This window comes from Bos taurus, chromosome 20 (genome assembly GCF_002263795.3).
Source record: "Bos taurus isolate L1 Dominette 01449 registration number 42190680 breed Hereford chromosome 20, ARS-UCD2.0, whole genome shotgun sequence".
Taxonomy (NCBI): domain Eukaryota; kingdom Metazoa; phylum Chordata; class Mammalia; order Artiodactyla; family Bovidae; genus Bos; species Bos taurus.
Genome location: NC_037347.1, coordinates 32,029,453 through 32,044,662, shown reverse-complemented (window position 1 = coordinate 32,044,662; position 15,210 = coordinate 32,029,453). Strand labels below are relative to the sequence as shown.

Sequence of the window (15,210 nt, the reverse complement as noted above, 5' to 3'; positions counted from 1 at the left end):
AGATGTTTTCTTAGAATGTTTTAAGAACATAAAAAAATGATACAGAATTTTTAAAATGTTGCATCATCCACTGTCTAGAAATGAAAATGTAGAACATCAGATGTTTAATACCTATTCAGAATTACACAGCTGTTACCTGGCTCAAAGCCTTCCATTACCCATGAAAACAACCATCCGTGTTCATCATTTCAGTTTGATTAGGGGAAATAGAAGGACTATTCTGTTGTTGTCAAGAATGTAATAAAAATAAGTCCAATAAAGTCACCGATGGAGCTCCCAGTATGATGATCAGATCTGCCTGAATAACTTGTAAAGAGCTATAATTTTATGGAAATATTGCAGCTAAGATTTAAAGTAGTTGGCATTAGTCATCAGATGTAGCAACAGCTTTCCAAAGGGCAGTCTGCTGATTTCATTTTAAGCCAGCCTAAACTTGTCTCTTTAGAGATCAAGGAGGTGGACATCTGGTTTATTTATTACAAAGAAGCTTCATTTCCTCCAGGTAAAGGTGTGTGCTGGCTGAGGCATGTTGACCTGTTCCCCCCATTCATCACACTGAAGGGTCCAAGGTGTGGCCAAGCTTGGGATTCCAAATGGCTAGCCCGCAAACTGACCCTTTTTAGAATCTGAGGTGCTCACATTCCTGGGCTTTTCAGAGACCTCATTCCTTCTGCAACTAACACCCACAAGGACACCAGGTGTCCCGGGGAGGCCACCTAGGAAGCACTGATGTTTTTTTCCTTTCCACCTCCCACCTTCTCTCTGCAGCCTTCTAGTTAAGCCTCCTTCCTATGGCTCATTAGCACAGTGTTTTGAGTGTTAATTGAGCTCTTTTGTTCACTGGGAAACACGTTGGAGAAACTTTACTATGCCTGAAGTGGGTTGTTTTGTTTTTCCTTTTTTGGCCTGTCCAGCCCAAGGTCCCTTGCTTAGCGATACAGCTGAGGAGTTCCTATTTCCAGGTCAAATTAAAGTGAACCATGCTGGCCCTGTCATGAAAGCAATGTGTGGGGGTCATTTGTTGTGAGGTCATTTTATGGCCATGGGCAAGAATGTGGAAATCTAGTGTCCATGTTCTTTCTCAAGGCGAGCACCCACCGGAAGTAGAATGTATGTAAAATGAGAAGTATGACAACGTGAGACTCTAGGGCAGCGAAAAACTTATGAAGATTCCTTCTAGAGCTGATGTGCATGTCAACTCATTCCTGCTTCAGCCGTATTTAAACAATTTTTGATGAACATGGTCTGCTTTTAATTGCTTGGCTTAATTTTATTTTTCTTTGTATGATTGCAGGTCCTACAGGTATGGATCTCTGGCAGCTGCTGTTGACCTTGGCAGTGGCAGGCTCCAGTGATGCTTTTTCTGGGAGTGAAGGTGAGTTCTGCTTTTCCATTCCCATTCGCAGTGTTTTGAAACCACACTGAACTTTATTTGTGAAATCTAAGTTCTTTGGGTGAGGTAATTAAAAGAGGTAAGTTTTAAGTAGCTGTAAATAGAAAACCTGTTGTAGGTTTAAAATTGCAAACTAGGAGGACATCTCTGGGGATGTTTTAGGAGGAATACAGTAGTCAGCTTTGACAGCTGATGTTTCTTCATCAAAAATAAATGCTGCAAATCATGCTGAGGACATTTCTGGTGAAGGCACACCAGGTCTCTTGGTCTCAGGCTCTGGGAGAAAGATTGAAATTGCACTGAAGGGTTATTTACCAACTGATCACTCAGCTCATCTGTGACTAAGCTTACCAAAGCCTGTTTCCAGAGCTCAGATTTAAGGCCTCTTAATCATATTCTCTGAGAGTGGAAATTTCAGATTTCAAATAAAGTTCACCTCTCACTCACTGGATGGTTACCATTTGGCTAAGTTAGAAGGAAGAAACAGCTGAAGTAGTTGAATGATGTGCTCAGATGTCACTAATTTCCTTGGCCATCTGTGTAATTCTCCCTTCTTCTTTATACTCTCTTCCTATTGGAAAAGTTGTCATATATTCAAACTTAGGACTCAAACAGTAATAACTGGAATAGGCGAGTAATGAAAGGGAATGAAAAGGATTTTTCTGCCCTGAAAGAAAACCGTGCTTATAATGAAGTAGGAGACTTTTTAAAATATCATCTTGAATACTTGATATTTTTTTCTTGCCTGAGCATCAACAAAGGAAAGGATCATCTGTTTCTCCTATTCTATGATTTGACAGTCACTTGTGGCTTTAAGAGCGGCCAGCTCCCCTACTTAACCAGGCAACTCATGTTGGAAAACACAGTTTAGCAACAGAAGTAGTGCCTTAAAATGTCCTCCCTGACCTTCAAGCCAAAAATAAATCCCTAGTAGTGAGCTGCAGAGGGCAACCAGAGTAACTAAGAAAACAAGAAGGGTAAAATGTTATTTTATCTCTTAAAACAATTTTAAAATATTTATAGAAAAGAAGTCACAATTGTTTGAAATATTTTGGGGTCTCTCTGGTGTTACAATGTCAACATTATGCAAGTCGAACATGGAGGGAATCACAGCCTCCATGTCAGCAGCTTTTCCCATGGCTGGTTTTAGACTCTGGTTCTGAGCCAAAGATTTACAGCTGAGATCCTGTGCCATTCCAAAGTCATGGTGGTTTAATCTCTACTTTCTTCATGAAGATGACTTTCACTCTTCCGGGCTAGGCTTGAGGAATTTAAAAGACTTATGAAATGAAAAGTATGGCAAAGGACCTCTAAAGAAAGTTTAAAATGTGTGCCTGACTAAAAGACTAGAACTCAGATTACATTTTTGACCTAGAGAGTCTGCAAAGAGCATATATTCAACTGCTTTGACATTTTAGTAAACCTTTAACTTCGTGGAGGAAACAAAACAATTAGTTGGTTTTATGTTTGCTTTTTTTTTTTTTTTGCTTTTTGATAGTTTTTTGTCTGTGGGGAGCACAGAATAAAAAAATGCAATAGTTTATAGTAAATACAAATTGTATATTCAACAGTACTTACAGTTTAACAGTACTTGCACATACTAAGTAATTTAGGAAAGGGAAAAAAAAAGTTGTTACTCTTTTTTTCTTAGTGGGCTAACCAAAATTCCTTTGGAATATGTGGCTACTCCAGAATTCTTAGCTTAAAATGGCCTGAGAATTGTTAAGGACAGGGTATGATGTTTATATAAGAAGATGAAGATGAGCATGTTTGAACATGAGTGAGTGAGTGAGTGTGTGTGTGAGTGTGTGTGTGTGTGTGTGTGTGTGTGGTGCTTGCCAGTTCTGGCCATTTATCTGATGGGTTCAGCCAGAGTGATCTCCTGACATGACATGAATTGAATCTCAGATTACCTTCATGGGCCACGTGTTTTTTTTTTTTTTCCTGCTAGATCCAGATTGTACCCAGATCAATTTATTTTATCTCCCATTGTATAAGGCAGACTAAAACTATAAGAGAGAACTTTGGAAAAAAAAAGATGTTTCTGTAATTTCACCAGCCATTCACTGAATCTAGTTTGGTCAGTGGAAGAGGTGGTGCTGCTGAGCAAGCAATCTGGGAAGCGTCACCTGGAGAAGAGCTGCCCAGAGGCTGGTAGAAGATGGCAGATCTGCATGCCCAGGGAAGGTTGGCACCTGAAGCCTTGAGCAGGGCTTTTCTTGCTTGGGCAGATGAGCAATTAAAAATATACTGGCCCTGAGAGAATTTTTTTATTAAGTCTAATTGGCCTGTCGGAAATTTAATGAGAGCTAAGCACTGAACAGTGCCATCATTGTCTTAGCTACAGTGTTGGAATAGCTGCTTTCTCTGTCTTTCATCCTTAATACATGATTGACTGGGGGATTTTGCAGGAACTAACGCCTCTGCTAGCGATGTGTTATGTAAGTGAATATTAACACACTCCAGTCAATAATGTTCAGGTAACAAAAGTTGTATTAATAGGTCTCTGATCCATAAGCTGTTAATATTAGTCTTTATATCTAATCCTCAAGGCAGTATACCTACTCTTAGGGAGAATTTATTTTTTTTTCCTGGATGTAGTTTGTTTAACTTTTTAAATTAAAATATAGTTCATTTCGGAGAAGGCAATGGCACCCCACTCCAGTATTCTTGCCTGGAGGGTCCCATGGATTGAGGAGCCTGGTGGGCTGCAGTCCATGGGGTCACTAAGAGTACTTCACTTTCACTTTTCACTTTCATGCATTGGAGAAGGAAATGGCAACACACTCCAGTATTCTTGCCTGGAGAATCCCAGGGACAGAGGAGCCTGGTGGGCTGCCGTCTATGGGGTCGAACAGAGTCGGACACGACTGAAGCGACTTAGTAGCAGCAGCATAGCTCATTTACAATATTATATTACTTTTGGGGTACAGCATAGTGACTTGGTATTTTCATAGATTATATTCCATTTAAAGTTATTGTAAAATTCCAGCTGTAATTTCCCAGACTGTGCAATGTATTCTTGTGGCTTATCTATTTTATATATAGTAGTTATACCTCTTAATTCCATATTGCTATGTTGCCCCTCTTGTCTCCACTCTCCCTACTATTCACTACTAGTTCTCTCTGTGAGTCTGTTTCTATTTTGCTATATTTGTTTTATTCTTTAGATTTCATAAATAAGTGATATGATAGAATATTTGTCTTTCTCTAACTTTTTTCGGTAAGCATAATACCCTCCATGGCCATCCACATTATTGCAAATGGTAGAATTCCATTCTTTCTTATGGCTGAGTAATAGTCCATTGTATATTAACACATATATACATCTTGTTTTATCCACTTGTTGATAGATACTTGGGTTGCTTCCATGTCTTGGCTATTGTAAATAGTGCTGCTGTGAACATGAGGATGCCTGTGTCTTTTCAAATAAGTGTTTCATTTTTTCCAGATATATACCCAGGAATGGAGTCGATGGATCACATGGTACTTCTATTGTTAGTGTTTTGAAGACGTACCATACTGTTTCCATAGTGGCTGCCCCAATTTACATTCCCACCAACTATGTAAGAGGGTTCTCAGGGAGAATTTCTTATTCCAGAATCAGAGATGAGCAACAGTGCCCCATTTTCAGAGGGCTGCACAGGGTTGAACTGTCAACTGGTTGCCTTAAAACTGCGGCTCCTGTGATAGTGATTTTAATGAGAAATACGCATAAAGATGTTATGGATACAAACATACTTCTGAGGAGCACCTGTTATATGTTGTTGTACCTCTGCCCTATCTGTTGGTCCCCAACGGAGCATCCTCTTGACCTCAGCAACTTCAGGTGAGAGCAGGCAAGGCCTGCCCTGAAGAAGTTCAGTCTAGCTGGGATGTGAGGAACCTGTAGGTATTAATGAGAGACTACAGCTTTAAGGTCTAGAGTGTGTGATGAATACTAATGACCAAGATGTTCTGAAAAAGAATAAATCAAGATGGCTGGAATAGTTTAATTCAACAAATTCAGCATATGGATACTTCTTCAGAGCTTCTCATTTTTAAAGATTGAACTCAGGGCTATGAGGAAGATAGTGATTCTTCCTTCAAGGAATTTATCATGACTTAAGAGATCAAGAAAATCCACAGAGAATGACTGTATGAGGTGGTTATGTATGGAAACAGTGGCCTGAACTACTGTCTTTAAGAGGAGTGAAGAGAGGAGAGTCACGTCAAGCTGTGGTGAAGTAGAGGGAACTTCACAGAGGATGTTGGTGTTATTTCAGCAGAAATGAGAATACTGGGTTAAGGCTTGAAAGGCTGAGAAGAGCAGGCATGGCTGTAGAAGTAGCATGGATGGTGATGGAACAACAGAAAAGAAGTGCTCAGGTGTAGATACGCAACAGACGTGGAGAGCAAGTCACCTGGTCACTGGGTTTACACTGCATGCAGGGCACTGTGCTAGGCAGTGAGTGGTCTATTTCACACACAGCATCCAACAGATGTTTTTTCAGCACTTCCTTTGTGGAAGGTGTATAATTAATTTGGTCAGAGTGTATGCTATGTGAACGCTGTGTTTGTAATTATTCCCTTTCTATGTAAACTTAGGTCGATGAATTCAAGATAAAGTATAGAAGGTCTAGAGATGGCCAAAGCTTCATGGAAAAGGCAAGGCTTGTTGGGCCGGGAAGATGGGTAGTATTTGGAGAGGCTTATACCATATCTGGAGAAGGCAATGGCACCCCACTCCAGTACTCTTGCCTGGAAAATCCCATGGACAGAGGAACCTAGTAGGCTGCAGTCCATGGGGTCACTAGGAGTCAGACACGACTGAGCGACTTCACTCACTTTTCACTTTCATGCATTGGAGAAGGAAATGGCAACCCACTCCAGTATTCTTGCCTGGAGAATCCCAGGGACTGGGGATCCTGGTGGGCTGCCATCTCTGAGGTTGCACAGAGTCAGACATGACTGAAGTGACTTAGCAGCAGCAGCATACCATATCCAGCAAGTCATGGTTCTTAAATTCTAGGCCAGGTGAAAGTGTTCATGGTGATGCATTTTGTGCGTGTGTGTGTGTATGTATGTATGTAGAATGTATATATAGGGAATTCCCTGATGGTTTAGTGGTTAGGATTCGGCACTTTCACTTCTGGGGCCAGTCCCTAGTCGGGGAACTAAAATCCCATAAGTCATGCAACTTGGCCAAAACATATATATATATACATACATACGTGTGTGGATGTGTGTGTATGTAGGGCATGGGTTGCAAACAAAGCACATCGTTAGTATCTTATCACTCTAAATATCATTCCATTAGATAACTTACACTAGGAGTGAGATGCCATGTCCCAAAGGAACCAAGATCCCTCAAATAATGTTTTCTATCTTTGAACATTTTTCATAAACTTATGCAAACATACACAGCACTTTTGTGAAAGAAAAGACACCTTTGGTCTAATTGCTGGCAATAGGAAATAATGACCCAATGGCAAGAACATTATTTAAAAAAATAAATAAATAAACCTTTCTCTTTCATGCCTGCTTGCAGGCAAAGCCCCACAGAGTCCTGGGAGCTTCAGGTCATGCAGGATGTATTTCACCCATGTATTAGAGTCATGGCTGTAGTTGGTAAACAGTAAAAGGTGTACCTGTTAAAAATGTTTTCAAGAAGGTGTAGTTCAGGGCTTTCCTTGAATTCACCCTAGAAGTTAGTGAGAAAGCCATGAGATGTACCTGTTAAAAATGTTTTCAAGAAGGTGTAGTTCAGGGCTTTCCTTGAATTCACCCTAGAAGTTAGTGAGAAAGCCACGGAGCATGAGATTCCTGCTGTCTTTACTTCAAGAGATGAGAAGAAGTCTTAGTCTCTTCTGGTGCTGTGGACATCAACAGCCCTGTGTCACCTGGTCCTCTTGGTGTATCACAGATGGCTAAGCCGCTGGAGTTCAAGTCCTAGCAGGCCAGGCAATGGAGCTTCCAGTCTCGTCTACCTGGGTGATGCCAATGGAAGATATGCAGAGACCTTTGTGGGTGATGAGGTCTTTCAGCAAGTTTTTATTGAATGTAAATTTGAATGTACCTATCTGCCTTTAAGGAGCTCATGGGCTATAGAAGCCAGACAAGTAAAAAAGTGGTCCTCTGAGGTTATTAAAGAGATTTTTAAAACATATATGATTTTACTTGACTGTGCCAGGTATTATTTGTGGCATTAGGGATCTTCAGTCTTCATTGTGGCATTCGGTATCTTTAATTGCTGCATGAAAACTCCTACTTACAACATGCGGGATCTAGTTCCCTCACCAGGGATCGAACCCAGACCCCCTGTGTTGAGAACATGGAGTCTTAGCCACTCAACCACCAGGAAAGTCCCTAAAGAGTTTTAAGCAAGGTAATACTACTGTTAGATTGTCATTTTGGAAACAGTGACAATGTTTGTAGTAGTAGATTGAAAGTTGCAATGGCCGTAGTAGATTAGAAGTGAATTGGAGAGAGATGAGCGTGGAGGAAGGTGGTTGTAATAGGTTAAGAGAGATGATGCAAAGGTGCCAGTGGTGGTCAAGAAGAACAAATAGATGGGTTACAGACATGTTCAGGAGCACCTGGAGTCCAGTTACATGTAGGTTTTTGACTTCAGGAACTGGCAGAGCTTTCTTACTCCATCCATTTCAAAGTTTCTGCGTCTTGAGTTCATGTTACCAGCATCAACGGTGACTCACTTGTCACAGAGTGAAGCCCTGGAATACAGCTCAGCCTATAAGCAGTGAAGTGGTACTTGCACGGCACAGCTCTGTGTTGGGGGGAAACACTGAGACTGATGACAACAGAGTATCTAAGCAAGCCTTCTGCTGTTCCATTAACCAGAACCCCTCCTGCCTGTGCCCAGCCTGGGTCCCACAGCCATCTACTCCCCCTCTGTGGTGTGTCTGTGATATGGCTTGGCCACTGAGCCCTGAGGGTCCACAGCAGGAACAAAGGCCTGAACTCCTGACTCCATGTTGTCTCTGCACATTCATTACTCAATCCCAAGACCTTGACATATCCCCAGATATTTGATCACCCCTAGAGTCTGCACTTATCTCATGGAATGCAATAAAATACACTCAGGATGAGTCAAGGGCAGCACAGCTATGCACTGAGCAGAATCTGGGAGGTCGATGAGGCTTCCGCTGTAGCTACGTGACTCACCCCTGTGAAGCAGCTGGCCATGTGATGAGGTTTGTACCCTAGCTGCTGCTGCTGCTAAGTCACTTCAGTCGTGTCCGACTCCATGCAACCCCATTGACGGCAGCCCACCAGGCTCCCCCGTCGCTGGGATTCTCCAGGCAAGAACACTGGAGTGGGTTGCCATTTCCTTCTCCAATGCATGAAAGTGAAGAGTGAAAGTGCAGTCAGCAACCCCACGAACTGCAGCCTTCCAGGTTCCTCTGTCCATGGGATTTTCCAGGCAAGAGTACTGGAGTGGGTGCCATTGCCTTCTCCGTGTACCCTAGCTAGTTAGTGTTAAACGGACTGGGACCACCCAAGAGTAGTCTAAACCTTAACGTTCAGGTCCCACACGCCAGTGTTGGACTATACGTCCTTTCTTCCACTTTAGATGCCAACGTTACAGGACAAGAGCTTCTATGCACAATGTTGACAAACCACTTTGGTTCAGTAGCCCACACTCAGGCTCCTGTTATGTGGGGTCAGGAATGCGGTGGACAAAATGTGTTTGCTGATGATGCTGGCCACCAGCTCCCGTCCATCCACACACCTGGTTTCCTGCCTCGAGCAGAGTCTCACATAAGTTTAAGTGTGCAGAAGTCCACACTGGCTTGGACTGGCCTGGCCAGCCTCTCTCTGGCTGATGTCATCTGTCATAGCTAGGGGCCCAGCTCTCTCTGTCACCCAGGTTTCCCTAGGAAACCCTCTTAGGAAGATCCTGTGGGGGCTGGTTTTCTTCTCACCCTGATTTTGAGTCATTGCGTTACTTTCTCGGAGTTAGTTTAGTTCAAAGCCTTAACCTTAAACTCAGTGATAAAGAATTCTAGGCATTTCAGAGCCATCCACAAAGACATCTTTGGGGCCCACCCCCTGCTCCTTGGAACTGCCTGCTTACCCATAGCCATGTATGTCTATAACTTGGTCATTAGGCAGAGTCACCGGCAGCCACAGACCAAGGATCACCCTCAGCTTTCCCAGGCAGCAGGCACTGTAGTTCCGTTTTGGCTCTTCAAGAAATTCTCACATGCTGTCAACAGGGTCATCCCTCCAACCCAGAGCACAGCTCCTTCCTCGTCTGTAGTTAGCAGCAAAGGCGGAGATGATGTGTGGCATAAACACTGTCTGAAATCCGAGGCAGCCAATCATACAGAGAGGATTCTGTGGTGCCCCGTATGGCCAGCACTGTGCAGACCAGGAAGCCCCAGAGCCTGGAGTGCTTCTTCAAACCTCAGCTGGAAATCAGAATTTTCTCTGGTCTGTATTCCCCAAATCCATCCAAAAATGAATCTGCTATATTTTGTCAGATACATCTATCAGGAATCTCTGTTTCTATATATGAAAAAACTCACCAGCCTTAGGCTTTAACCTTAACTAATTACAGTGTCGGTGTTATATCTCCACAGGAAGGTTGCAGGTATTAGAGCATGGAGGAGTGTGTCCACACAGAGGGAATGTTTCAGCATCTTGTTCATTGTTTTTAGAAATTTTACCAAGACACAGGACAGAGGGATGGGCTTCTAGAAGGACTGTCAGTGGCAGAGGATCAGGGGGTGGGAGAGATGACATTTGTTGCACGTCTCTCTTCTAAATGTATCTTCCCCTGGTGGCTCAGATGGTGAAGAATCTGCCTGCAATGTAGGAGACCTGGGTTCGATCACTGAGTCAGGAAGATCCCCTGGAAAAGGGAATAGCAACTCACTCCAGTGTTCTTACCTGGAGAATTCCACGAACAGAGGAGCCTGGTGGGCTACAGTCAATGGGGTTGCAAAGAGTCAGACATGACTAAGTGACTAACACTTTCACTTTTCACTTCTAAATGAAGTTATCATGACATCTGTGTTTTAAGTTGTGTGTCACATTCTGGATTGACCTTGAAATATATGCAATTTGTTTTCAAAAGATTGACAAAATGACTACTTGTAAACTCTGTACAATAAATAGTTACAGGTTAAAACTTAGTAGACCTAAAGATTCATGAAGAGTGTTTTGTTCACTCCTGTTTCCCCATCCTGTAGCATTCTGAGACATGGAGTAGATCTTCATTTTCTTTTCTTTTTTTCTTTTTTTTTTTTTTTGATCTTCATTTTCTTTAAGGAAATCAGCTTCTAAATCCCGACCTGGGACTTCCCTAGTCATTGTCCCCAGTTGTCACTAATGCTCTGTTATGCCAGCCCCCAGGGCAGAGGCTGGATCTGGACCCCTTTTCAGTAGGAAGGGTCTGGAAATAACTGTGCAGCTATAGAAACTGTTCTCCAGAAAGCCCCAAGCCTCCCTGTGTCTGACCCAAAGCCCTGATTTGTGGGCAGAAGAATCATTTTCTTGCTCTGTACTTCAGATGCCTCTAGAGTCAGAACTTTGCCCAACCCACCAATGCCTGGGCATCTGATGCCATGTCTAAGTCTTGCCAACATTTTCCCAGGTGACTGAACTCTGTACCCCATATACCAGCCACTGGCCAACATCCTTCATGGAATAGACCAGTCACCAGCACCTACCCCTGAACCACCTTTATCTGCGCCCCACCTCCCTGATTAAATCGCCTCAAATATTGACAGACAGAGAGATGTCATGAGGGTTTCAGATTCCAGATCCAAATTGTCTCTGCCCCTTTGGACACTGAACTTTTGATTACGAAAGACCCTGATGAGCGATCTTACGGAGAACCGGTCAGTTTTCCCTGCCTCATCCCTGAAATATCAGGTTTTTCCAGTTTTCCAGTGACAGCTCATCTGAAAGTATGAAACTCTCAAAATTGTCAGTCATTTTGATGAAAACCCTACAGTCTTCATCCCTGAATAGGAAAAAAAATTGTATTTTGTGTAATCTAATTTTTTAGTTGTTCTCCAGTCGCTCAGTCATGTCCAACTCTTTGTGACCCCTTGGACTACAGCACACCAGGCTTCCCTATCCTTCACCATCTCCTGGAGCTTGCTTAAACTCTTGTCCATTGAGTCAGTGATGCCATCCAAGCATCTTATCCTCTGTTGTCCCCTTCTCCTGCTTTCTGTCTTTCCCAGCCTCGGGGTCTTTTCCAGTGAGTCGGCTCTTCACATCAGGTGGCCATAGTATTGGAGCTTCAGCATCAGTCCTTCTAATGAATATTCAGAGTTGATTTCCTTTAGGATTCACTGGTTTGATCTCCTTGCAGTCCAAGGGACTCTCAGTAGTCTTATCCAACACCATAGTTCGAAAGTATCAATTCTTCAGTGCTCAGCCTTCTTTACGGTCCAGCTCTCACATCCATACATGACCGCTGGATAAAACATAGCTTTGACTAGATGGACCTTTGTCAGCAGAGTAATAAAATCTTGCAAATTTGTGGGAGAAATAATGTTCAGAATATTTGACTTGTGGACAGTCATGTGTTACCAAGTATTGGGTTGGCCAAAAAGTCGATTCAAGGTTTTCCATATGATCTTATGGAAAAACCCGAATGAACTTCTTGCCAAACCCAATGTTAATAGATTCACATTAGTGGAAATTGAATTGGTGATGTTTACCTTGCCTTTTGTTGTTGTTGTTGAGTTGTGTCTGACTCTTTTGTGACTGCATGAACTATAGCCCGCCAGGCTCCTCTGTCCATGGGATTTCCCAAGCAAGAATACTGGTGGCTTCCCCCAAACTGAGAGCTCATTTTTTAGGAAAGGACCTTTTGGCTGCCTAACATTCAGGACCTTCCTTTCTCCTCCACTGCCCAACCAGTGGCCCAGCTATTTCCTTGATTGAAGCAAGAAGTACCTGCCTTATATGTATGGCTGAGTCCCTTTGCTGTTCACCTGAAACTACCTCAACACTGTTAATTGGCTATACCCCAATCCAAAATGTTTTGGGTATTAAAATAAAAAATTAAAGAAGCTCCATGCTTTTTCTAACAATAACTAACAATGAATGAATGTGTTGTGAAGAGAGGGCAGTCAGGAATTGGGGGAACCAGTCAAAGAGCCTTGCCCTGTGTCAGGGCACAGTTGGGCCAGACAAGGTTCTGGGGTGCAGAATGCAGTGAAGTATTGAGGTGCTGTGCTTAGACAGCCCAGGCTGAGTTTCCAAATGGGTTTGTGACTGTGCCTGACTTCCATGTTAGCCATGCCAACACCATAGTCTTTGGATGTTTGCTCTGAATTTCATAGGCATGATTGACTAGCTCTCTCTCCCTTTGTAGCTATCACTAAACCTGACTTCCTGGAAAGCTCCTATCGAGGAATAGAAATCAACTAGATTAACTCCTGTGCATACCCTGGCCATATATACGTGTCAAACTTGTGTTTGTATAGCCATGATGGTTGTGAGAGGTGAAAATCTGGCTACTCCCTAGGGTGACCTGTCTTGTCTTGTTTCTGTGGATGAATACTGAAAGCCTGTATTTTTAAGTCTTGAAATCTTACTTTAAGGAAAAAATAGAAGACTATTAAAGAGAAAAGAATATGTAGCACTTTCATTAACGTGAAATGTATCCAAAGTGAAACTATTTCATAACCATCAAATTTGGGAGGGTGGTGATTTCTCCACCACCCTCCACCATGTTGGTTGAGAGTAGGCTGCTGTAAACCCAAAGTCAGAAGACTTTGACAGAGGGGAGAGTTGACAGATGCCTTAAAGCAGAAGGTAGAAGGGAAAGACTGAGATTCTAGGTTGATGTGAGGGGACTGCTTCGGTCGCTTAGCCGTCGGTTGGCATTCAGTAAATACCATGTAGACTGATGACTGATTTCTGCATTAGTTGCTAGGAGCCCAGTTTGATCTGCATTTGCTTTGGTTATACACGATGTCCCTCCCGTTCTATGTTATTGCCCTTGGCTATCACAGGAGATAGCAGCAATCACCAGAGGCCTAGACCCTCAGAGAGGAAAGGGGACTTGTGGAAGAACTCCCCATGGGGAAAGGAGAGAGGCTGGTCAGATGGCCTTGGCCGGTACTTGGAGAACGTACAGAGATGCTTAGGGAGTAGGACCAGTAAGCAAGTCTCTGCACCAGCCACTTCTGATTCCTGCTTCTGTCTTCTCTGCCACTGTCAGGAGAAGCAGTCTAGATTAGGGATTTTAGAGCACTGATCTCCAACTTTGTCAGAACTAGGTTTGAATCCCAGTTCTGTCACTTATGAGTGGTGTGATATATTTTTTAGTTTGAGTTCCCCAGAAGCCAGATGCTGAAACAAGGGTTTAAATGAAAGTGGATTATTAGAAAAATATTCCAGGGGAAAACTGAAGAGTAGGGAAATGAGACAAGGGAAAGGCTCAAAAAAAAAAAAAAGAAAAACAAGCAAGAATTGAATATCCAGTGCTGGATAACCATATGATATCTGGTATAGTCTCCTCTAAAGTAGTGTTTCAGGTTGTCCAGAACAGCCCTCAGTTGGTGGTTAAGGACTGACCATGGGATGACCAGGGGAGGTCATCAAATCCTAGAGGCTCCCAGCTCTTCCAGCGCAGGTCCAGATGACAGAGACACAGGTGCCTGGTGTTGAGAGTGAAGGCACAGAAGGAATTCATGTGTACAGATATGGATATGGGCTCTGCATCAGCAGAGCGCTGACAACATGTGCTGCAAAGGCTTTTATAGTTTCTTATACTCTCTAAGCCTCAGTTTTCTCATATGTTAAATGGGAGGAAAAGAGCTTGTTTAAAACCATCAAGGAAGTAACAATAGTAAAGCACCTGCTGAGATGACACGGGAAAAGCCCCCAAGTACTCAAGAACTGGTAACTCATATCGACCTCAGGTTGACTAACTACAAATCCTGAGGCCTTAAACATGCAAACTAAACAGACATGAAGAATTTGAATTATAACAATATATGCCTAAAAGGAGCAATTCAGTTACACAATGAAGTTTTGGAAGCTAAAGATAATTTTAACAATAAATCCAGAAAACTGTCTAAAAGAGAATTCTAATGTTAAAAGTGCTTTCAACAATAGAACTAAGACCGGATGGTATAAACTTTTAGGAGATTGGACACTGTTCTATAGTTATAGTTTTAACAATAAATGCTCAGAGGACGTTTGATCAAATCTTAGTTCTCTGGTTCTTATGCTTTCAATAAAATGGAATCTGATCAATCCAGCAAGTGGGTCTGGAGTGAGTTGACGCTGATACGGGGAGTGGTGCTGGGCGAGTCCATTGACTTCAGTGAACATTCTCTGAGCATTTGTGTATGGCAAATACAAGGCCAAGAGGAGTGAGGCCCACCCAGTTTCCCAAGTTGGTCACTGGGTAGACCGGGGATATGGAGAGAATGAATTAAAACCAGTTCACTGTGATAATAACTGAAGCATTTTCGTGAACCTAGTTTTAAGTACTTCATGCTTGTAACCTTGGTTAATCCCTCCAAGCAATAATAAGAGGTAAGTTCCATCATTACCTGCATTAGGTAAGGACACCAACAATAATTATGTAACTAACTTACATAACTGGCGAAGGCCAAAGTAGGAGTCCAGCCCAAGCAGTCTGAGCCCATAGTGCACGGCACATGGCCTCACAAGTGTCAGGATCCCCATGGTGCTTACCAAACTGTAGTACTCACCTCTGCAGAGATTTCAGCCGAAGTCTCGAAGTTGCATGTTTTACTTGCTCAGCCTAGGTCAAGAATCATAGTTATATTATGTCAAAGAGACAAGAGGCAATTACTTGAACTCCTTCTGTA

The 15,210-nt window shown here is 42.7% G+C and overlaps 1 protein-coding gene across 1 annotated transcript in view; it reads left to right on the top strand.

Annotated features, from left to right (window-relative positions):
• Positions 1-1,290: 1,290 nt before the first annotated feature.
• The window catches only part of GHR (growth hormone receptor), a gene marked incomplete at its 5' end in the record, with an annotated part of 173,669 nt that continues 159,749 nt past the window's right edge, over positions 1,291-15,210 (top strand). The window contains 1 exon segment of the mRNA NM_176608.1: positions 1,291-1,375. Within this exon segment, the coding sequence (NP_788781.1) occupies positions 1,306-1,375 (70 nt within the window).